The following is a 24063-nucleotide window of genomic DNA, read 5'->3' as shown; positions in this document are numbered from 1 at the left end:
ACGCGAATAAAGCCAAAATTGCCATTTAAGGTGATTATACAATCAAGCCATGTGGAGAATTTCAAATTCACCACACGGTTTTCTACTCCTATTATCAAAAGTTCTAAACCAGCGTAATTTTTTTTGTACAATGCTGAAATTAAAGTCGATTGCTTAGCATGACGCTTATAAGACCAGTTGTCCTCTACGGACATGAAACATGGACAATGCTCGAGGAGGACTTGCAAGCACTCGGAGTATTCGAGAGACGGGTGCTTAGGACCATCTTTGGCGGTGTGCAAGAAGACGGTGTGTGGCGGCGAAGAATGAACCATGAGCTCGCCCAACTCTACGGCGAACCCAGTATCCAGAAGGTAGCTAAAGCCGGAAGGGTACGATGGGCAGGACATGTTGCAAGAATGCCGGACAGCAACCCTGCAAAGATGGTGTTCGCTTCCGATCCGGCAGGTACGAGACGGCGTGGAGCGCAGCGAGCGAGATGGGCAGACCAGGTGCAGAACGACTTGGCGAGCGTGGGGCGTATCCGAGGATGGAGAGATGCAGCCTCGAACCGTGTATTGTGGCGTCAAATTGTTGATTCAGTGTTATCTGTTTAGATGTTAACTAAATAAATGAAAATGAATGCTTAGCATGAGTAATCAAACGATCTACAGATGTTGTGATCCCCATGGGCGTTGTTGTTCTCTCAATTCGTGCTCTTGAAAAATCACTAGAAAAAGCACGTGGTTTCCAAGATGGCCGATTTGTGGCTTTGTTGTATAACCACCTTAAGGACACTCCTCACGGAATCCAAATTTCAAAGTACTAAAATCGCCATTGGACCTAGTTGGGTCAAGGAAATCCTATCCTGGAGTGCATTGGTCGATGGCCGGACTCGACAGTGGACCTAGTTGGGTCAGGAAAATCCAATCATGGAGTGGGTTGGTCGGTGGGCGGAATCGCTATTGGACCTAGTTGGTGTAGGGAATAAGAAAATAATGTTGACAATATGATAATACTAACTTATTTAGTTAAGTGACAGTTGGGTCAAGCAAATCTAATCCTGGAGTGGACTGGTCGATGGCCGGAATCGCCATTGGACTTACTTAGGTAAAAAAATCCAATCCTGGAGTGGATTGGTCAATTGGGCTTTTTAATTTTGAAAAACATGCTGATTTTTTTATTCATCCGATAGAACACATTTTTCTCAGCTTTAACATATTTTTTTCACACTCATAGACCCTATATTTGATGTTAAAAATCCATTTCAACAGTTTGTGAAAATTTGACTGTTTGGCAATCAGCTCGGCCCATATTAAAATCTAGTTAAGGGTGTTCAATACGCGATATTATAAGGTTATTCGAAATTGATTTAAAATAGTTCTCGTGCACCAAAATTCATGAAATTTTGGATTTAGGCTCAGTTATTATGATAGATTCAAGATGTGTAATAATCTCAATACCCCTAAAAAACCATTTAATGGAACCGCCATTGGGCCTAGTTGGGTCAAGGAAATCCAATCCTGGAGTGGACTGGTCGATGCGCTGGTCGGAATCGCCATTGGACCAAGTTGGGTCAAGGAAATGTATCATGGAGTCATGGAGTGGATTGGATCAAGGCAAGGATGTTAACGATCATTCAGTAATTTGCGTTCGATCATTTAGTAGTTTGTCAATAACACATTCCAGAAGCTTAATTTCAAAATATGTTGTATGGTGGACTTCTAGTGCGAAGGTTTTTCTACAACTTTGCCTAATGGTTCGTTATTAGAATTCAACTAATAACGGAGTTAGAGCGCTAGTTGCAGTAACTTAAACTAAATGATTGGAATTTTGTTATCATTTAGTCTAAGTTACTGAAACTATACCTCTAACTCCGTTACTAGTGGAATTCAAACAACGAACAGATTAGGCAGAGTTGTAGAAAAACCTTCGCACTAGAAGTCCACCATACAACATAATTTGAAATTCAGCTTCTGAAATGTGTTATTGACAAACTACTAAATGATCGAACGCAAATTACTGAATGATCGTTAACATCCTTGGATCAAGGTAATCCAATCCTGGAGTGGATTGGTCGATGGCCGGAATCGCCATTGGACCAAATTGGGTCAAGGAAATCCAATCCTGGAGTGGATTGGTCGATGGATGGAATCGCCATTGGATCTAGTTGAGTCAAAAAATCCAATCCTGGAGTAGACTCGTCGATGGCCGGGATCGCCATTGGACCTAGTTGGGTCAAGGAAATCTAATCCAGGAGTGGACTGGTCGGTGGTCGTAATCGCCATTGGTCCAAGTTGGGTCAAGGAAATCCAATCCTGGAGTGGACCGGTCTATGGTCGGAATCGCTATAGGACCTAGTTGGGTCAAGGAAATATAATCCAGGAGTGGATTGTGTCAAGGAAATCCAATCCTGGAGTGGATTGGCCGATGGCCGGAATCACCATTGGATCTAATTGGGTAAAGGAAATTCAATACGATGGCCGGATTCACCATTGTAGTTGGGTCAAAAAAAAATCCAATTTTAGAGTGGGGTGGTCACTGTTGGGTCAAGAATCCGTGATTTAGATTATGGGAAAGATTATTTAGATTTTTTTTATTACTGATGTATTAAAGATATGGCATAGAACTAAAAAAAACTAATCCAAGGTAATATTAAGGAGTTTACCCATAAGTAGTTGTCGAGATATGGAAATTATGAATAATCAAGAGATATAAAATTTGATTATGGAATGAGAAGTAGAAAGTGACATATTTTCTGACTAGGATGCTAAAACAACTAGCTTAGCCTTCATCAAAGAAGGTATAAATAAAATCAGCTATTGTTGATTATTTTTATAACAATTTAACACAAAAAGAGTGAAAAAAGAAGAAAAATGGTAAATTATTTCTTATATGGATGCTGAAATAAATTTTTGAGCATGGAAGCCAAGAGAGCACCACCAAAATCAGTTATTACTACTAGACCAGCGGTTCTCAAACTTTTCCTTGAGAGGTACCCCTTCGAACTTTTGCATTTCTTGAGGTACCCCCTACTTTTTCGCCGTAAATACAAAAAGGCGTTACTAATAAGAATATGAAAACCCAGATTAATCCACCTAGCGGTGATGGTGCCTTTCTCGACCTTCGTAAAATGTGTGTGCTTGAAAAAGATGAGCTAGTGGCTAGGAGTAAAAAGACAAATTTCTTTGTCCGTTCTATGAAAATCAGATTATTTATGGCAAAGATATTGTAGATCCAGTTGAAAACCGAAAACCATATTTTGTCCCATTTCCGGATGTCGCAACTGCATCGCGAGTGGTGCCCGACTATGGCACAGTTGCGCACTACTCGCGATGCAGTTGCAACATCCGGAAATGCGAGAAAATGCGATTTCGCCTCGGTTCGGTTTTCAGCTTGATCTACAATATGCTAATAAGAATTTCGACATTTTTGTTTCCTTTTCCAATCTTTTTGACGTACATAACCCTGTTTTATTTCACCCAGTCATATATTTTAAGGATATCACTTTTGGATGTTAGTTGAACTGAAGCTCCGACTACACAAAAAGAAAACGAAAATGTCATTCCCATCACGCGAGCGGAGGGCAATATTTGTTATGATATAAATCTCATGACCGTCTTTCTGCCAAACTCCCGTATGAAGTGGGAGAGACAGAGACATCATCTCAGTTCGTCGAGCTGAATCGATTGGTATATAACACTATGGGTCTCCAGGCCTTCTGTAAAAGTTTGGTTTTGGAGCGAACATACAGCCTTTTCGTATAAAAAGGCTAAAATGGTGTTTTGGCCATAACTTCCGATCCCATAGTCCAGTGGTGCTCAGCATTTGTGTGTTTTGCCTTAATTTGCTTGTCACACAATTAAAATGAGCTTTCATCTTACAAGTTAGTACTTGGACGAAAGCTTTAAAATATATCTATCTGCTGAGGATATTAAAACGAATATTGGTGATAAAATAACTCCGTACGACTTGATCGAAGTAAAATTACCCTGCGGCCCGCGGGCCGCACTTTTATTTGCTTTGATCGTTTCGTATGGAGTGAATTTAACACCATCATCCGTTTTATTACCCTCAGCAGATAGATATATTTGAAAGCTTTCGACAAAGTGCTAATTTGTATGGGTTAAGCTCATTTTATTGTGTGAGAAGCCAATTAAAGAAAAACGCCCAAAGTCCTGAACACCACTGCCATAGTCCGATCTGGCCAATTTTCAATAGGAAACAATGGAAGAGTATTCTGCGTCGAATGCAACTTGTTGCGAGTAAATCGATTAACCTTCTGTCTGTGCTCAAAAAAACTTACGTTGTCTGTGCTCTGGGGTCAAATTGACCCCAAATTGAAATTGCTATAACTTTTTTAATGTTTGGCCAATTTTGGATTTTTGGGGCTGTTTCGAAAGATAAATTAATCATCTTTCAGGTCGTTACCAAAGATTGACTATTGGTGGGCGGGTACATCGCGGGGAGGGGTTTTAGTAAACAAGGGTATAAAACCAGTGATTTTTCATGCTTATTTTACTTATACCCGAAAATCCTACCCATTTTGAACTGCACCTTTTTTAGAAAGGTTATGCAGGAAGGCATGTGCTCTGGAATGAGGCGTTGATAAGTTTAGAACTCGGCCGCCAGGTGGTGGTATATTTGAATTCATTATTTTGGACTACTTAAGATATTCCGATATATAGAATTCTCCTCAGTGTAAATATTCTTATCGCACAAATTCAAAAATTGGAAGACGTACTCATTATATTGAGCACCGCTTTGTAGTGCTTGACATCCTGAACAATGTTGCCGAATACAACTTGAGTGTAGGTATGAGCGATCTCAAGCTAAAGCAATATTTCATATATGCAAGAATATTGCAAGTCCGCTAGCGCCGCCCATTTGTAAATTTCCTAATTATTCATTTCGTCACATGACAGTCCATTCCCACCAGACGAACTTTATTAAAGAGGTCATCTTTACAAATTTCAAATTTGTGCGATAAGAATATTAACATATATCGGAATTACTTGAGTAGTCTAAATTAATGAATTCAAATGTTCCGCCACCTAGCGACCAAGCTCTAAACTAATCAATGCCTCATATCAAAGCACACGCCTTCCTGCATAACCTTTTTGAAAAGGTGCAGTTTAAAATGGGTAGGACTTTCAGATATAAGTAAAATAAGCATGAAAAATCACTATTTTGTACCCTTTTTACGAATACCCCTCCCCGCGATGTACCCGCCCACCTATAGTCAATCTTTAATAACGACCTGAAAGATGATTAAATTATCTTTCGAAACAGCCCCAAAAATCCAAAATTGGCCAAGCATTAAAAAAGTTATAGCAATTTCAATTTGGGGTCAATTTGACCCCAGAGCACAGACAACGTAAGTTTTTTGAAAAAAGTACACTGTAGCGAATATTTTCAAGATTTTTGAAGTGAATTTGCACCTAGGAGACAGATCTCGGCGAGTACTACCAAGCTACCAAAAATTAGGAGAATCAGTTGAAAACTAAAAAAATGGCAGCCACTCAAAGTGGCCTGGGGTCATATTGACCCCAGAGCACAGACAAAAGGTTAAGGTTAGGTGGCCGAAAAATAGGTGACATTTTTTGTGATTTTTATGAAAAAAGGTATTTTGGTCATAACTTCAGATCCCATAGTCCGACCTGTCCAATTTTCAATAGGAAACAATGGGAAAGGATTTTGCGTCGAATGCAATTTGTTGCGAGCAAATCGGTTGAGAATAAGTGCCTGAAAAATTAGTGACATTTCATACGCAATATTTTCGTATGAATTTGTATTTTGCCCATAACTCTCGACCCATAGTCCGATCTGGCCAATTTCAAATAGGAAATAATGAGACAGGATTCTGCGTCGAATGCAACTTGTTGCGAGCAAATCGGTTAATGATAAGTGTCCGAAAATGAGTGACATTTTTTACGCGATTTTTTTGTATGAATTTGTATTTTGGCCATAACTTTTGATCCCATAGTCCGATCTGGCCAATTTTGAATAGGAAACAATGGGATAGAAGTCTGCGTCGAATTCAACTTATTGCGACCAAATCGGTTAAGGATAAGTGCCCGAAAATGAGTGACATTTTTACGCGATTTTTCGTAGGATTTTGTATTTTGGCCATAACTTTCGACCCCATAGTCCGATCTGGCCAATTTCAAATAGGAAACAATGAGACAGGATTCGGCGTCGAATGCCCCTTGTTGCGAGCAAACCCGTTGAGGATAACTGCCCGACAAATGAGTGACACCTTGTTGAGTAGTTTTGCGCACACACACACACACACACACACACACACACACACACACAGACACACACACACACACAGACATCACCTCGATTCGTCGAACTGAGTCGATTGGTATATAACACTATGGGTCTCCGGGCCTTCTATAAAAAGTTTGTTTTTGGAGCGATCATATAGCCTTTACCGTATACTTAGTATACGAGAAAGGCAAAACGAACCCTAAAACAAGCGGCTCTCCAAAAGGTTGTCTAAAATTTTCATAATTCCGTGAAACTTTTCAATTCAAATTAAGTTTATACATGGCCGAGGGTCTGAAAAATCGCACCAAGCGCCAACAAAAAATTACCAATTTTTCTGCCCAAGTTTTCGCTTAGCAGATTTAATTGATTAAAAATCGTATTGGATTTCCCACTACACCATAACTAAGGATATCCTACAACAAATGTGTGGATGAATTGACATGAAATGATTTCCGTTTTACTTTTACGATTAAAATATCACAAGTCTGTCTTGGTGCTTTTTTGGCAGAACCCCGACCACGTCAAATTTCCTACAAGACTTTGAAGACAACAAGACGTTGAGGCTTCCGCGAGCCTTTGAAAGGAGGCGTTCAAGCCTCTTAGGTTGTTAACCATTCCACCGATTCGTTTAACTTTTAGTTAAAAAATGACAGTTCGATGGTTATTTTACGCCGACCCATTTGAGTTTTGACAGATTGAAAATTATTCGGAAAAGGGGGATTTGGCGAAAAAATTTTTCGCGAGCAAAGTTCAACCATCGAACTGTCAAATTCTAACTAAAAGTTAAAAGAATCGGTGGAAGAGTTCACAGCCTTAAAAGGAGTCTTCTGAGCATTTAGAACAGACGCTTCTCAACTCCTTGCAAGGAGGCTTTAAAGCCTCCTAAAGAAGAATTCTGAGCCTCTTGAAGGGAGACTTCCAAGCTTGTTAAAAGAACGCTTATGAGGTTCTTGAAAGGACGCTTTTTAGCCTCTTGATACAACGCTTCTCAGCATCTAGGCTAAAAGGCTTTTGAGACTCCAGAAACGAAGCATTCGGTTCTTATGAAAAAAAGGTTTCGGATTGATCGAAAGGAGGCTTCCGAGCCTCTTAAAATGAGGCTTTTGACCCTCTTTAAAGGAGGCTTCCTAGCCTTTTAAAAGGAGGCTTCTGAGCGTCTTGAAAGGACGCATTTCAGTCTCTTAAATGATGCTTTTCAGGCTCTTGAAAGGAGGCTTCCAAGTCTCTTGAACAAGATCCCCGAGCCTTTTGAAAAAGGGCATCAGAGCCTATTTAAAGGTTGCTCTTGATTTTTTTTGGAAAGAAGCTTCCTAGACTTTTGGTAAGAGGCTTCAAAGCCTGTTGAAGGAGGTTTACGAGCTGCTTGGAAGGAAGCTTCGGAGCATCTTGAAAAGAGGCTGTTGGCGCCAAATTAAGGAACCACCCTATCAACTACGATCCAAAGTGATCTAATCAGTTTGGCGCAACGATCACCATTACATTTACTCCCTTACAAATATTTCGTCTCTTTGTTAAAACCTTTCAAGTCCTTTTTCTTTGTATTTTTTTATATAAAGTTTGTTCTGTTGAAATGAAATATAGTTTTTTTGCAATCATCGAGTTCACAAACGCGCGTCTTTCTTACATATCCGTGAATATATCCTCCAGCAACATTTCGACCTATTTTTTCAAAATTTCCGGAGTTCACACAGCAACATATGGTCCTTGCGAACCGGATCGCGGAAGTATCGTCGCGAAACGTAATTTAATATCAAGAGTGCCCAGGAACTGACCCCGTCGTGCTAGGCCTAGATCATAGTACTTCTGTTAGTCGGTGCAATTGATACAAGCTAGTGTGACTCGAAAGGAAATTTGATATTGGATAAAGTGCGCAAATCCTTCAATATGGATAAACTAATCCGAGAACGCAAGTCGCTCGAACCGCGTTTGAAACGAATCTCGGATGCCGCGGCGAAAATCAAGCCAGAAGAGGCTGAAGAAGTTGAAGTACAAAGCGAGCTTGATGCATTATGTGAAGTGTGGGCAGGTTACGGAGCATTATACAAACGTATTATCGGCGCGTGTGATGACGGTGAAGAATATGAAGATGCAGTGAAACATCAAGCAAACTTCGAAGAATTGTATATTTCTGTGAAAAATCGCCTAATGAAGATCACGAAGGCTGTCAGAGAAAGGGAAGGCTATACGGCCAATTCACAAGCACCAAACGACGTTATCCAGCAGCTTGCGGCTCAGCAGACTGAATTTCTGCGTCTCATGGCCACCAACATGGCCACTAGTTCAACCTCTTCAACAGCGGCGAACAGTTTCGTGGCTGCGTCTCCCTTGTCGGATTTGAAGTTGCCTCGTATGAATTTACCTACCTTCAGCGGAAATTATCTGGAGTGGCAGTCGTTTTTTGACTTGTTTGAGAGTTTGGTACATGCAAATCCTTCTCTGAAAGACAGTCAAAGGCTGTATTTCTTGAAAACCAATCTCGACGGTGAAGCAGCATCATTGATTTCCCATCTAAAGATTGAGGACGCTAACTATCGTGCTGCGTTGGACAAATTGAAAGCCAGATACGATAAGCCCCGAGAAATCGCCAACAAACACATTCAACGTTTCCTAGCTCAACAAACATTAACGACAGCCTCAGCGAGTGGCCTCCGATCGCTGCACGACGTTTCAGACGAAGTCATACGAGCACTCAAAGCTATGAACAGAGAAGATCGTGATACCTGGTTGTTATTTATTCTCTCTGAGAAGTTAGATTCGGACACGAAGCAGGTGTGGTGCCAAAAGATTTCAGAAATGAATGAGGAGGACATCACTTTGCAAGCATTTCTCAAGTTTTTGGAATCAAGAAGCTTCGCCCTTCATGCTGCTCAGCCTACAAGATCGAGGCCGATTATACCGTTCAAGCCATTCCCAAAAGCACAAGCTAGAAGTGCTATGACGTATGTAGCTACGAATTCCCCGTTTTGCACCATTTGTTCGAATCCTCATCATCACATTTACCAATGTGGTAAATTCCTTCACATGGGCCCCGATGATCGGCTTGCGCATGTGAATCATTTGCAACTGTGTTTAAATTGCCTGAAACCCCATCAAGAAGACATCTGTCGGTCGGGTATGTGTAGGAAATGCCATCAACCTCATCACACTCTACTACATTCCGCTGTGTACTCATCAAACACGCAGCAAACTAACGAATCGCTAGCATCCTCGGCTCCTGTCGGTTCAAGCCAGCCGCTACACAGTCTAATCTCCGCTCTCGACGCTCATCATGACATCGACGCTTCGAACGTTCTGCTTGCTACCGCTGCTGTTGATATAAACGACAACCAAGGTCGACGTCGTACTTGCCGTGCTGTTTTGGATAGCGCATCACAAGTCAGCTTCATTACTGAGAGATGTTGCAACGAGCTCGGTATCAAAACTCGTGCCTCCAACATGGAGCTTGAAGGCATTTCGTCCGTACCAACACGAGCGCACAAGTGTGCGGAAATCATCATCACTTCTCGCTGTTCAGATTTTCGAGCGGTGGTGCCTTGTATGGTGCTAGATAAGATAACTAACACTTTGCCATGCAAGCAAGTGTCCACCGATGACTGGACAATTCCAGATTCAATACATCTAGCCGATCCATTTTTCCATCGCCCAGGTAGGATCGATGTGCTGCTAGGCATTGAAATTTTCTTCCAACTGTTGCAACCTGGACAAATTTCACTCAATTTCGGTGGCACTTCACCAACCCTCCAAAACACCAAGCTCGGGTGGGTAGTAGCCGGCCGGTTCAATAACAAGAGCACTGTGCCTTTGTCTCCAGCGTCAACCTGTCTCTTGGTATCCACCGAAGACGAGCTGTCTCAGCAGTTACGTAAATTCTGGGAGCTAGAAGAGTACGCCATATCCACGAAGCATCTCACGGAAGAAGAGCAGATTTGTGAACGCCATTTCTCTCAAAACACCGTCCGCAACGAGTCAGGAACATTCGTAGTTAGGCTTCCATTTCTACTGAGTACGAATAATCTCGGAGATTCTTATCAGATGGCTCAGAGAAGATTGAACCACATTGAGCGAAAGCTTGAGCGAAATCCACAGCTGAAAACCGAATACCACGAGTTCATGCGTGAGTACCTAGATCTCGGACACATGTCTCTCGTAGGTGACGCTAAATCTCCAACCATTGGCGTTTATCTACCTCACCACTGTGATGTTAAAGGAGTAGCACTACTACGAGATGCCGGGTTGTTTTCGATGCATCCGCCAAAACAACCTCCGGACTCTCACTAAATGATGTTCTCATGTGTGGACCAACTATACAAGATTCATTGATCAATATTCTGCTACGATTTCGTTTTCCACCAATCGTCCTGGTTGGGGATGTGAAACAGATGTATCGTATGATTTGGGTGGATGAGAGAGATCGTGACTGCCTCAAAATTTTGTGGCGATGGAATAAGGACGAGGAAATTAAGGAATATCGGTTGAACACCGTTACATTTGGCACGAAATGCGCATCATTTCTAGCCACTAGATGCGTTCAGCAGTTAATGGAATCATATAGATCGCAATATCCTGTGGCAGTCGAGAAGGTGGAGAAAGGCATCTACGTGGATGACATTCTCACAGGAGCGGAAACTGAGGAAGAAGCAAGGAAACTGAGGAAACAGCTCACCGAAATGTTTGCAGACGGCGGATTTCATCTGAGGAAGTGGGCATCCAATTGCCCTCCTGTGTTGGATGGAGTTCCTGATGCTGATATTGAGGTGAAATTCCGTATTGCCGAAACCGAGGGCGACGTTATCAAGGCCCTTGGAATGCATTGGCAGCCGTGCAGTGACGAGTTCCAGTTCTCTTTCCAACTTAACGAGATCCTTCAGCCTACAAAGCGCATCATTCTGTCACAAATTGCCAGCCTTTTTGATCCGTTAGGCCTACTTTCTCCAGCAATCGTCAAGGCAAAATTAGTGATCCAGCGAATGTGGTAACTGAAGGTGGACTGGGATGCAACGCAGGGGCGTGAGTAAGTTGACGAAAGAGTGGTTGGTTCTGGTGCAAAGGTTCTCCCTTCTCAACTCTTTTCAGATACCTCGCCGTGTGATCAACATACAGAACTGGACTCGCATCTACCTGCACGGCTACTGCGATGCATCCGAGGTGGCAATGGGCGCGTGCGTTTACATTCGTGCAGTGAACGACAACGGCGATACTTCATCACAACTGCTTTGTGCAAAGTCGAAGCTAGCGCCAATCGGCAACGGCAGATCAACTATTCCCCGTCTGGAGTTATGTGCTGCAGTGGTTCTTGCACGTCTAATAGCCAACGTGAGCACGGCTCTATCAACGTTAAAATTTCACGAGGTGCGAGCCTTTTCGGATTCCAAGGTCGTTCTGGCATGGCTTTCAGGAGGTGCTTCCAAGTGGAAGATATTTGTAGCGAATCGCGTTGCTGAAATATGCTCCCATTTACCCGCTGTCAACTGGTTTCACGTCGCGACCAATAATAATCCGGCAGATTTAATCTCTCGAGGGTCGTTTCCCGATCAATTATTTCACAACTCGTTGTGGTGGTTTGGACCGATTGGAATCCAGAAGGGAATGAAATATCAAGCACGGAGTGCACGCTCGACACTAATGAACAACGTCAAATTGGCAGAGAACATCGCGCTATCCCAGCGGTGACTTGTATAGCTGTGTATGAGAACCATTTCCTGGATGATATGATGTCAAGGTATTACCCAAACCTAAAGCTACTGTTACGAATCACAGCCCGAATGCTTCGTATTAGTCACCCTGAGCTCCGTTGCAACGCACGACTTTCCCCCGATGAAATCACTTTAGCTTTGACAGTGTATCTGCGACACACACAAGCTCAACATTTCTCCGGTGAAATGGGTCGTCTGAGAAATAATCTGCCTGTCTCTCGAAACAGTTCTCTTTATCAGCTTCATCCATTTTTGGATGATAATGGACTTGTAAGGGTGGGCGGTAGGCTGCAGCATTCGGAATTGAGTTACGAAAACAAGCATCAGATTTTGCTCCCCAAAAACTCAATATTAACGTCGTTGATTCTCGTAGAAGAGCACAGAAACGAGTTACACTGTGGGCCGCAGTTGTTGTTGTTGACTGCTTCGAGGAAGAAGTATTGGATTGTTCGCGGATGCAGTGCAGCACGTAAAGTTTATCGCGATTGTGTGGTATGCAGTCGAGCAAAACCGGTCAATATAAACCAAAAAATGGGCCAGCTACCACTGGACCGTTTAAAACCTCTGCCTTCTTTTGCTGTAACTGGCGTCGACTACGCAAGACCGGTGAGCATAGTAATGCGTAAACACAGAGGTGCGATTTCATCGAAAGGATACACAGCACTGTTTGTATGCCTGGGGACCAGGGCTGTGCACCTTGAAGCGGTATCCGATTTAAGTGCAGCATCGTTTCTCGCCGCTTTTACGCGTTTCTGCTGTCGATATGGAGTACCTAACAAAATGTACTCCGACAACGCCACCAACCTACGGGCATCGGCAAGGATACTTAAGGAGCTCTATCAACACATTGACAACCTTGAGCAAAGTGCCGTGGTAAAGGATTATTTGTCGAACCGCCAGGTAGAATGGTCGTTTATACCAGCTCGCTCCCCTCACCACGGAGGTTTGTGGGAGGCCTCGATAAAGGTAGCAAAGGGATTCTTGGCCAAGCTAGGTGCTAATTATAAATATACCTTCGAAGAGTTGAGTACAATACTATCGCAAATTGCTGCGTGTATGAATTCGCGTCCAATATCGGCCATTTCAGACAACCCAGCAGATCCACAACCGTTGACTCCAGCACACTTTTTAATTGGACGACCTTTGGATGCTCTACCGGAGATAAATCACCTAGAGTGGCAGATGGGATCGCTGTCCAGATGGAATTATGTACAGCGTATCGCACAGGAATTTAGAAAACGTTGGCAGGCCGAATACGTATTATCGCTTCAAAGGTCCCAAAAATGGAATAGATCATCTCACAACATTATGGTAGGCGACTTCGTTCTTCTTGTGGACGACAATGAGAAGTCACAACAATGGCCGATTGGACGAGTATTGGTGTGCTTTCCTGGTTCTGATGGACTTGCGAGGGTAGTCCTTGTTAAAACCGCTGGGGGGACATTCCGACGGGACGTCAGGAAGCTTCGGCGATTTCCTTTGGATAATGATGAATTTGTTCCTGGCAGAAAGGGGAGTGAAATTGCTACCCGCAATTTGGTGGGCGGCTTATGTTGGCGCCAAATTAAGGAACCACCCTATCAACTACGATCCAAAGTGATCTAATCAGTTTGGCGCAACGATCACCATTACATTTACTCCCTTACAAATATTTCGTCTCTTTGTTAAAACCTTTCAAGTCCTTTTTCTTTGTATTTTTTTATATAAAGTTTGTTCTGTTGAAATGAAATATAGTTTTTTTGCAATCATCGAGTTCACAAACGCGCGTCTTTCTTACATATCCGTGAATATATCCTCCAGCAACATTTCGACCTATTTTTTCAAAATTTCCGGAGTTCACACAGCAACAGAGGCTTATGAGCATCCTTCCTTCCGAGACACTTAGAAGGAGCCAACCAAGCCTCTTGAAACGAAGATACTGAGCCTTTCGGAAAAAGGCCATCATATCTATCAAATGGAGGCTTCCGAGCCATTAGATTTAGATTTTAGTTCAGAAGCATGTTCATAAGATATTATTCCATATTTTGTCTCAATCAGGCAGATTACATTGAAGATTTTTAAATTTGATTCATAAGACGCTATTACCAGGTCGGTGGCATCATTATCTCGCAAAATGGGTTTATTTTGCAGCTAACATTGCGTGACGGTATCCCACCGACGTGTTTGTATCCTTATGAGAATCAAATCTTATGTTTGTAAACAGAACACACACATGTTTTTTTTGTCCCACGGCCCTTAAGGACAATCCTCACGGAATCCAAAACTAAATGTTTCTCGCGTTTTCAAGGACACCCCATTCAAAACGGAAGCTACGCACTATTATCATTTTTATTATTCCAGCTTTGCTGCGTCCGCCATTACGCATTTTTGTCCTAGGTACCATCTGGGGTCTGCAAAAGTACCACCAGTGGTACATGTACCCCAGGTTGAGAACCGCTGTACTAGACCAATATTTGAAAAGGGCGTAACATCCAAAAAATATTCCTTTTGATTCCAAGTGCACATGCAAAGCTATATACATAGGCAAAGAACTGGAAGATTAAATTTTGGCTGTTACGCCCTTTTCAAATGTTGATCTAGATTAGTTATCGTAAGTTAAAATATGTGAGGCAGTGTATGCAAATGCTCTGTACTTATTACTTGAACTCAAAGCTGGAATAATGTTTAAGGCCTGATAAGCGATTTTCGGTTGATGAGAGTTATAATAATAACATTCTTCTTCTTCTTCTTATTGGCATTACATCCCCACACTGCACTATGGGGCGGCTCCATACAAGTAGGTGGCCGAAAATATTTTCATTTCATTTCTGCAATATTTCACACTTATATCGTAGATTATTGTCTAAAAGATGTGAAATACTTGTTTTGCAGGTCGTTATTACTTCTAAGGTCTCCAAACTCCCTGGAATACAGACCTTTGATCTCTATGGAATATATCCCGTTTATCTACGAATGTCTCATGTACACAACAGTCTATAGATGTGTATTTTATTGCAGCGCAGACCTGTAGAGTTCAAACTAGAAAATTGTATACTGTTTTTATGTGAATTGAGTTGTACAGATGTTCTAAGTTGCACAAGGACTCCGTCAAATACAGGCCATTGCATCTACATACGTAACAGGTTGTCTTTGTAGGATTTTTCAGATTGGTTCAGGCTCTTAACCCGTAAAACAAGTAAAGGGGATACAATATAAAGCTCTATTAAAGCTAAACGAACTCCATGCAATAAAAGCTTCAAGATATATAAGTATACTGCAACAACATTTATTTATTCATTATGTACATGAACATCCTCAACAAAATCATCATTTATTTCTTCAAGATCGATTAAAATATCTGCTATGGTATATTTTTCTGTACTCGAATCTGTTGTATTGCAAGAAGTTTCAGTCACTAAAAAACTTTGAACATCTTCTGGATATTCCAGATTAGGTTTATTTTGAAGTCGCTTACCTAAGTTGAGGGAGCTTATCAAAGGATCCGACGAGTTCATAGCACGAATGAAAACGTCATGTAAATTTTCTTCTCTTGAGGCTTTCCTGGCATGATGAGTCCGACTTTTTTTAAGTGCTTGTGTTGACACTCAGCTGCTTCTTCAGCCAACATTCTAAGTGGTGCTGGTGAATGAATAATTATATCCCCAGCATGGGCAAGGACTTTATGCACCGTAGCAGCAATTTTATACCAATCGGAGGATCGTAGCAAGCATCGGGCGCACTTGGCTGCATTCAATTTTTCCTGTCACGTTTATTTCTTCTAATCTTTCAAAATTTTAATTTCTGTTCAAGTGTTTTCAAGTGTGTTCAAAAGTTTAGTTTGCGGGCTCAATCACTGAACGGATTGAATTGAGTTCCTTAATTCAAGTGTGAACAGAATAACTTTCAATAAATATCCGAAAAAAATCGTTTGTAAATGCTACTAAAACCCACTGGAGGAGCCACGAAGAATTCTGGAGAGTCTCGTCTCTGCAGAGCGTTGGAAAGCTACAAGAACTACATCAGAATAGTGCGGAAGCAGGTCCATACGGACACCGAGACCAGCCATGAATATTTTGAACAAATCTTTCATCGATGTCTTCTAACGAACTGCGGCTGAGGCTTCCGGTCTATCGCAGTACTACAAACGCTCAACTAATACCAACAGCGATATCCAAACAGCTGTCCGTATGTTGCTACAGGGAAAGTTAGCACAGTACTTTTTATGAGGTTGCTATAGCCGTCACCAAGCATACCAGGTCCAAGAAGAAGCGTAGCTTTCTGTTAACAAGCTCACATTCAAGCTAGATGTTGCCCAGGAATGCAGTTTTAGGGACATGGGCAGTAAGTCAATTAATGGGAGGTAAGTGGTGAAACAGGAAGGTAAGCTCTAATTTTACTTTACTCAATTAAAATTAGTTCAAAGTTCATGCTCCAGTTGATTTGGTACCACTCTTAATAGCGTAAAGTAAGCACTCTTTACTAAGCTATGCGGTTATCATACTTTATTTATATTAAACACCAAAAGGCTTGGCTATCAACTGATTTATGGAGCAATTGACTTTTATATTTAATGTTTGCTCTTGAACATCGTTTATTTTTAATAATATTGAACAAATTTCTAACGTAAATGAAAAGTGTAATATGTGATGAACGTCGTGGACACCGAATCCCTTAAAATATTGTGTTAAATGCCACATATATAAGTAACATGACATGACCCGCACTATTCCATTAAGAACACGGACGTATTACCAATTATACAACAGCTGCCCTTGCGAGAAAGCATAAACCAGCTAATAACGGTGGCATATGAGTCAATTCTCCGTATCCATCGAATCCTACTTTAGCAATATTTCACATCTTTTCTCTCTACCCAACTATGTGTATCGAAATTGAACAACAGTCGATCGCGTTTGAATCACAAACATGTGCTTCTGCCTGTCGTATTGAGACGGGTTTGCTTCTGCTACGACAATAGAGGCTTGTTTGCAGCCGTTAGCCACTTAGAATTCATTTGTTGGTCAAAATCATTATCATATCAGGGGGGAAGGGGAATTTAATTTCTTTTTGCTCTTTTTTCGTTTCAGAGAGCGAGCAAAGGCGCTTAAACCTAGGCTATTAGCCAGGGCAAGGCTAATACCTTCGCCCCATCCAAGGAAAATCATCGGCAAGGATAGTGGAGTGACATAAATTTCTTAGCAAAGTCACTCCCAATGTATTTCCACAAATTTTCTATCATTTGCTCATAATGATACTCCTAAACCACATACCCTACCCACCATCCAATTCCTTGACATCTATGAGGGCGTCGGTGAGTCGCTGTTCTCTCGTTAAGTAGATGTCATATCATCATTTCCTTCCCTTTCCTAGTTACGGAGAAGATGGGCGTGGCCGGCAATGATAGCTTTCATGTTTTATCATTTTGGACCCCCAATTGGATTTCCATTGAATCCCAAATGGAAATCCATAAGCAATTGGGGTAAGAAAGGTAAAGAATATACATGACAACTATCAGTATGCAATCTACGAAATACTCCGTTACAACGCAACGCAACGTAGCAGCAATTTTATACCAATCATACAGCTGCAAATATAACCGGTAGGTTGCTTTACAATAACTGTCTAGCTTTTCAGGATTGATTGGCTCTTGGCAGTTTATCGCGATCAGAATGTTCCAGAACCGGTGAATTAGCTCTTCGTTGACATTTAATGCTTCACTTAACAGATTTGGATTCAAAAACGCTCGTCGACATATGTTTCCAGTTGTACTTGATCCTGTTCCACCTTGCCTTGGCTGGCCGACTCTCACACCAAAGCTGTCATAAAGCCTTCTCTGTATAAGTTGTTTTCTCTTCAAGTACGCTTCCTTTAATATCTTTGATACCTGCCACTTTTTAAAATCCATTCGGTAAGATATGTGAAGAAGGCACTCGAAAAATCGCATCCATGCATGTAATGGAGATATTCCATACATAAGTGTCCCTATCTCTGGTGTATATCCTTTTTCAAACTCCTAGAATATTTGAAAAACAAAACAGTTTTTAAAAATGTACAAGTATTTCTTTAAAAAAAAAATACCTCTAGGCTTGTCATTACATTTGGAGTGGCTTTACAAATTGGGTAATTTTGCATAGATGACGTACCAGTTATGTAATTTAGAACTTAACCACCCACCATGCTCATGACAAAATCGAAGTCAACCAAAACATATTTCTCCTGCTCCAAATCGATCTTAACTGGAACTAATTCACTTAGTTCTCTCTCTATGGTGTTTTTGCAATCGATCACAACTTGCTTCGATTCCTTCACAAACTCTAGCATAGTTGGTCTGCAATAACGAATACTTTGTGGGGTCAAGTTGTACCAGAAAATATGTTTACGATTACTTAGTAAATACAAATGTATTGGAGTCGTTGTCACTGAAAATACATCTGAATCATCTTGTTGATTCGTACCTGGGAATGATTGATGGTATTGCGAGTATCCCGTAGATCCGTTCATCCCCAACTACTTAAAAGGACCATTTCGACGAAGTCCTGGTTATTTTCATCCATATATTGATTGATTTCGTGTTTCAATGATTTCACTATTCGTTCTACAGTATGTTGCATTAGCGATTGTATTCTAACCTAAAAGAAAAATATGAATACATATATTATCCCATTTCAAGGGAGATGATCTATCTTTCATTACCTGTATTTTTGTTGCCGTTTTTTCGATGGAATCCAGCGGAGGAGAACATATCGCTTTCATTTTTTGTATCACTTTGTAAGTAGAAAATCTTGCAGGATTTTTTTTATGTGTTTGTTCGTACACATATTTACTCATATCACAATCGAGAAAATATTCAAAAGTTTCTTCATCTTCATCATTCTATGAGAATCACTTAGAGTAGTGTACATTCTGGAAGCGTGATCTCGGTTTTTAAAATATGGCCTATCACTTTCACCATACTCGTATCACTTCTGTTGTAGGCAGTTCTTCTTGCTCCCAGTAGCGCTTTTCTATGGTATCCTCTCTTGGATCCATTAGCTCGTCATTAATTCTTCTGCGCTTCGTACGCTCACTTAAATCCTCAAAATTTGTTGATGGCCTTCCACGAGATGTTGAAGCCACTGGCTCTGGCTCAGTATGATAAAAATCTTTTTATTCAAATTCTGTGTCAAGCCATTCCTTATTATATGGGTCAAAGTAAGTTTTGGACCAGGATACGGTCTGCCATTTTTTTTCAGATGTCAAATGTAGATTGTTCAATGTTGTATGGAGTTGACTCTTTTTATCCACAGGGAACCTTTGGCAGATATATTCCCTTTTCAACACGTCTACCTGACGTCCCTAGTGAGCTCTAAATACTTCAATGAGTTGCCTATAATTCATGCTTCACCAAATACTAAGTACAAACACTTCACACGATTTACCTTCGCAATCACAGCTCACTATGCACTTAGATAGACATTCATAAATGTTCTGTTTATTTATTTCACCTAGGTACATACCAATAATTATCGAAATATGTCCTTAGGTACAGACATTTTTGCTTCTTGTATTCACATATTGGATTTTAATTAATATCAAAATTTTACTTTTTATGAAATAATTTCAAATGAAGCCTAGAGTATTTTCGTAACCCTCAAGAGTATATTGTTTTTTTTCATATTTATTTGCTTGATACTTGATAGATAATGAGTTGCCTCCTCTTGGTGAGCCTACGCCAAATGGAGTATCATATAGCTGCATAAGCTATCGTGTACACGGCCTACCACGAAGCCTACGACACTTTTCGTTTTATCTACTATCTCTATTTTAACTGTTCTTGATGCTCTTTTGTCATACGCATGGGATTTGTATCCAGCCCATCGCAGTCTGCCGTGTATTATGAGAATAATTACATTTAGTGTTTCAAAATTATTACTTTTTTTCAAAAAAGTGATCGGAATCGTAGATTTGCAGCCATAAGCAGCTGGAATTTGTTTTAATGCCTTCTGGGAGGTCCAAAGAAAGTCGTAGTGGTAGTCGCTAAGCGAAACTTTGAGAAACTTTTTTTGTATGGAACTTTTTGTATGAAAAAAATTTTTTTTTTCTTCGAGTCATTTTCGGATGTTTCACTACCTATTTTCCCATAACTAACCCGTTCTTCGCAAGTCCATGAAACAAGCTTTCAGAAACTTTTTAAAGAGTTGGAAAAGAGCTACTGTAGCCGAAGATATTGACAGTTGAATAATGCATTGATTTTTCAAGAACTAAAAAGTGTCTGGCTCTAATGCCTATATCTTGATAACCATATGGCTTAGAGTGCTGATATGCTAGGGTTTAATGCTCCAAAGCATTAGCATTTAGTAGGTCAACTTGAATTACGAATCAGAGAAAGTCGATTTTTTTATTTTCGGCCACCTGATTCCCCATAGTGCACTGGGACAGAGCCGCCTCGCAGCTTAGTGTTCATTAAGCACTTCCACAGTTATTAACTGCGAGGTTTCTTAGCCAGTTTACCATTTTTGCATTCGTATATCATGAGGCTAACACGATGATACTTTTATGCCCAGGGAAGTCGAGACAGTTTCCAATCCGAAAATTGCCTAGACCGGCACCGGGAATCGAACCCAGCCACCCTCAGCATGGTCTTGCTTTGTAGCCGCGCGTCTTACCGCACGGCTAAAAAGGGCCCCAATAATAAGGGGCCGTACACATATTACGTAAGCACTTATGGGGGGAGGGGGGTCCGTCATTTTCTTACGCACCATATAAATAAAAAATCATTTGTATGAAAAAAGCCCAAGTCCTGGTGTTAGGTGGGACGCTAAACAGCCCTGACACGACGGCCCTCCGACGAGACAGGAGGTTTGCGCTGGCCCAATAAGCCGCCTAGAAAACCAATCATTACGAACAATATAAGAGATAATGCGACTCGATATAATCGGCAAAGACCTAGGCGACGAATACAGGATCACGATTGGAAGCTTGGAACATGGAATTGCAAGTCGCTAGGTTTCGCAGGTTGCGACAGGATGATCTACGATGAATTACGGCTACCTTCTACCAAAGCTGTGGCACCACCAACGAGCTGGGAACCGGCTTCATAGTGCTGGGTAAGATGCACCAATGCGTGATTGGGTGGCAGCCAATCAACGCAAGGATGTGCAAGCTGAGGATTAAAGGCCGTTTCTTCAACTATAGCATCATCAACGTGCACTGCCCACACGAAGGGAGACCCGACGACGAGAAAGAAGCGTTCTACGCACAGCTGGAGCAGACATACGATGGATGCCCACTGCGGGACGCCAAAATTGTCATCGGCGACATGAAAGCACAGGTAGAAAGGGAGGAAATGTATAGACCGGTCATCAGACCGGATAGTCTGCACACCGTATCGAATGACAACGGCCAACGATGCATAAACTTCGCAGCCTCCCGCGGAATGGTAGTCCGAAGCACCTTCTTTCCCCGCAAAAATATCCACAAGGCCACATGGAGATCACCTAACCAAGAAACGGAAAACCAAATCGACCACGTTCTAATCGACGGTAAATTCTTCTCCGACATCACGAACGTCCGCACTTACCGCAGTGCGAATATTGAATCCGACCACTACATCGTTGCAGTATGCCTGCGCTCAAAACTCTCGACGGTGTACAACACGCGTTGACGTCGGACGCCGCGGCTTAACATTGGGCGGCTACAAGATGGTAGACTAGCCCAAGAATACGCGCAGCAGCTGGAAGTGGCACTTCCAACGGAAGAGCAGCTAGGCGCAGCGTCTCTTGAAGATGGCTGGAGAGATATTCGATCCGCCATTGGTAGCACCGCAACCGCTGCACTTGGCACGGTGCCCCCGGATCAGAGAAACGACTGGTATGACGGCGAATGTGAGCAGTTAGTGGAAGAGAAGAATGCAGCATGGGCAAGATTGCTGCAACACCGCACGAGGGCGAACGAGGCACGATATAAACAGGCGCGGAACAGACAAAACTCGATTTTCCGGAGGAAAAAGCGCCAGCAGGAAGATCGAGACCGTGAAGAAACGGAGCAACTGTACCGCGCTAATAACACACGAAAGTTCTATGAAAAGTTAAACCGTTCACGTAAGGGCCGCGTGTTACAGCCTGATATGTGTAAGGACATAAACGGGAACCTTCTTACGAACGAGCGTGAGGTGATCCAAAGGATCCACCTGAATGGCGATGTGGCAGACGAAGATGGCGGTATGGTGATGGACCTGGGAGAACGCGCGCAGGACATAACTCTACCGGCTCCGGATCTCCAGGAAATCCAGGAGGAGATTGGCCGGCTGAAGAACAACAAAGCCCCTGGGGTTGACCAACTACCAGGAGAGCTATTTAAACACGGTGGTGAGGCACTGGCTAGAGCGCTGCACTGGGTCATTACCAAGATTTGGGAGGAGGAAGTTTTGCCGCAGGAGTGGATGGAAGGTGTCGTGTGTCCCATCTACAAAAAGGGCGATAAGCTGGATTGTAGCAACTACCGCGCAATCACATTGCTGAACGCCGCCTACAAGGTACTCTCCCAAATTTTATGCCGTCGACTAGCACCAACTGCAAGGGAGTTCGTGGGGCAGTACCAGGCGGGTTTTATGGGCGAACTCTCCACCACGGACCAGGTGTTCGCCATTCGCCAAGTACTGCAGAAATGCCGCGAATACAACGTGCCCACACATCATCTATTCATCGACTTCAAAGCCGCATATGATACAATCGATCGGGACCAGCTATGGCAGCTAATGCACGAACACGGTTTTCCGGATAAACTGACACGGTTGATCAAAGCGACGATGGATCGGGTGATGTGCGTAGTTCGAGTTTCAGGGGCATTCTCGAGTCCCTTCGAAACACGCAGAGGGTTACGGCAAGGTGATGGTCTTTCGTGTTTGCTATTCAACATCGCTTTGGAAGGGTAATACGAAGAGCAGGGATTAACACGAGTGGTACAATTTTCAATAAGTCCGTCCAGCTATTTGGTTTCGCCGACGACATAGATATTATGGCACGTAACTTTGAGAAGATGGAGGAAGCCTACATCAGACTGAAGAGGGAAGCTAAGCGGATCGGACTAGTCATCAACACGTCGAAGACGAAGTACATGATAGGAAGAGGTTCAAGAGAAGACAATGTGAGCCACCCACCGCGAGTTTGCATCGGTGGTGACGAAATCGAGGTGGTAGAAGAATTTGTGTACTTGGGCTCACTGGTGACTGCCGAAAATGACACCAGCAGAGAAATTCGGAGACGCATAGTGGCTGGAAATCGTACGTACTTTGGACTCCGCAAGACGCTCCGATCGAATAGAGTTCGCCGCCGTACCAAACTGACAATCTACAAAACGCTAATTAGACCGGTAGTCCTCTACGGACACGAGACCTGGACGATGCTCGTGGAGGACCAACGCGCACTTGGAGTTTTCGAAAGGAAAGTGCTGCGTACCATCTATGGTGGGGTGCAGATGGCGGACGGTACGTGGAGGAGGCGAATGAACCACGAATTGCATCAGCTGTTGGGAGAACCATCCATCGTTCACACCGCGAAAATCGGATGACTGCGATGGGCCGGGCACGTAGCCAGAATGTCGGACAGTAACCCGGTGAAAATGGTTCTCGACAACGATCCGACGGGCACAAGAAGGCGAGGTGCGCAGCGGGCAAGGTGGATCGATCAGGTGGAAGATGACTTGCGGACCCTCCGTAGACTGCGTGGTTGGCGACGTGTAGCCATGGACCGAGCCGAATGGAGAAGACTCTTATATACCGCACAGGCCACTTCGGCCTTAGTCTGATTAAATAATAATAATAATTGTATGAAAAAAATCTTACATGGGGGGAGGGGGGGGGTCGAAAAACCCAGAAGAAATGCTTACGTAATATGTGTACGACCCCTAACATAGCAAGTGCAAATTTAAATGATTTTGAGAGGAGAAGAAGAAGATCTCGTTCCAATTGTGTGGATTACTCGACTGAAGTCGCCCTGCTATTGATTATTTGTAAGTGTTAACCATTCACATGAATTCTAAGTAAATTTCTATTAAAATTAAAAAAAATAAAATGAAGTATAAACAGCTAGCTCCCATATTTACCCAACTGGCGGCACGATCGCGAAGCTGCAAAACTCGTTACGTTTACGAACAGATT

General features: G+C 42.4%; 2 protein-coding genes across 2 annotated transcripts; both read left to right on the top strand.

Annotated features, from left to right (window-relative positions):
• The first annotated feature begins 8139 nt into the window (after window positions 1-8139).
• On the top strand, window positions 8140-10533 carry LOC134222785 (uncharacterized). Its single transcript, XM_062701940.1, has one exon. The coding sequence runs from the start codon at window positions 8140-8142 to the stop codon at window positions 10531-10533; it is 2394 nt and encodes a 797-aa protein (XP_062557924.1).
• Window positions 10534-10634: 101 nt separating this feature from the next.
• Window positions 10635-11925, top strand: LOC134222784 (uncharacterized). Its single transcript, XM_062701939.1, has 2 exons — window positions 10635-11201; window positions 11329-11925. The coding sequence occupies exons 1-2, from the start codon at window positions 10635-10637 to the stop codon at window positions 11923-11925; spliced, it is 1164 nt and encodes a 387-aa protein (XP_062557923.1).
• The last annotated feature ends 12138 nt before the right edge of the window (window positions 11926-24063 follow it).

This window comes from Armigeres subalbatus, chromosome 3 (genome assembly GCF_024139115.2).
Source record: "Armigeres subalbatus isolate Guangzhou_Male chromosome 3, GZ_Asu_2, whole genome shotgun sequence".
Taxonomy (NCBI): Eukaryota; Metazoa; Arthropoda; class Insecta; order Diptera; family Culicidae; genus Armigeres; species Armigeres subalbatus.
This window is presented reverse-complemented; position numbering and strand designations above follow the sequence as displayed.

Excerpts from the sequence above, each read along its gene's own strand:
- LOC134222785 (XM_062701940.1), top strand. The coding sequence starts at position 8,140 with ATGGATAAACTAATCCGAGAACGCAAGTCGCTCGAACCGCGTTTGAAA.
- LOC134222784 (XM_062701939.1), top strand. The coding sequence starts at position 10,635 with ATGTATCGTATGATTTGGGTGGATGAGAGAGATCGTGACTGCCTCAAA. Across the intron at positions 11,202-11,328 it reads TTTCTCCAGCAATCGTCAAG|ATACCTCGCCGTGTGATCAA; the intron begins GCAAAATTAGTG and ends AACTCTTTTCAG.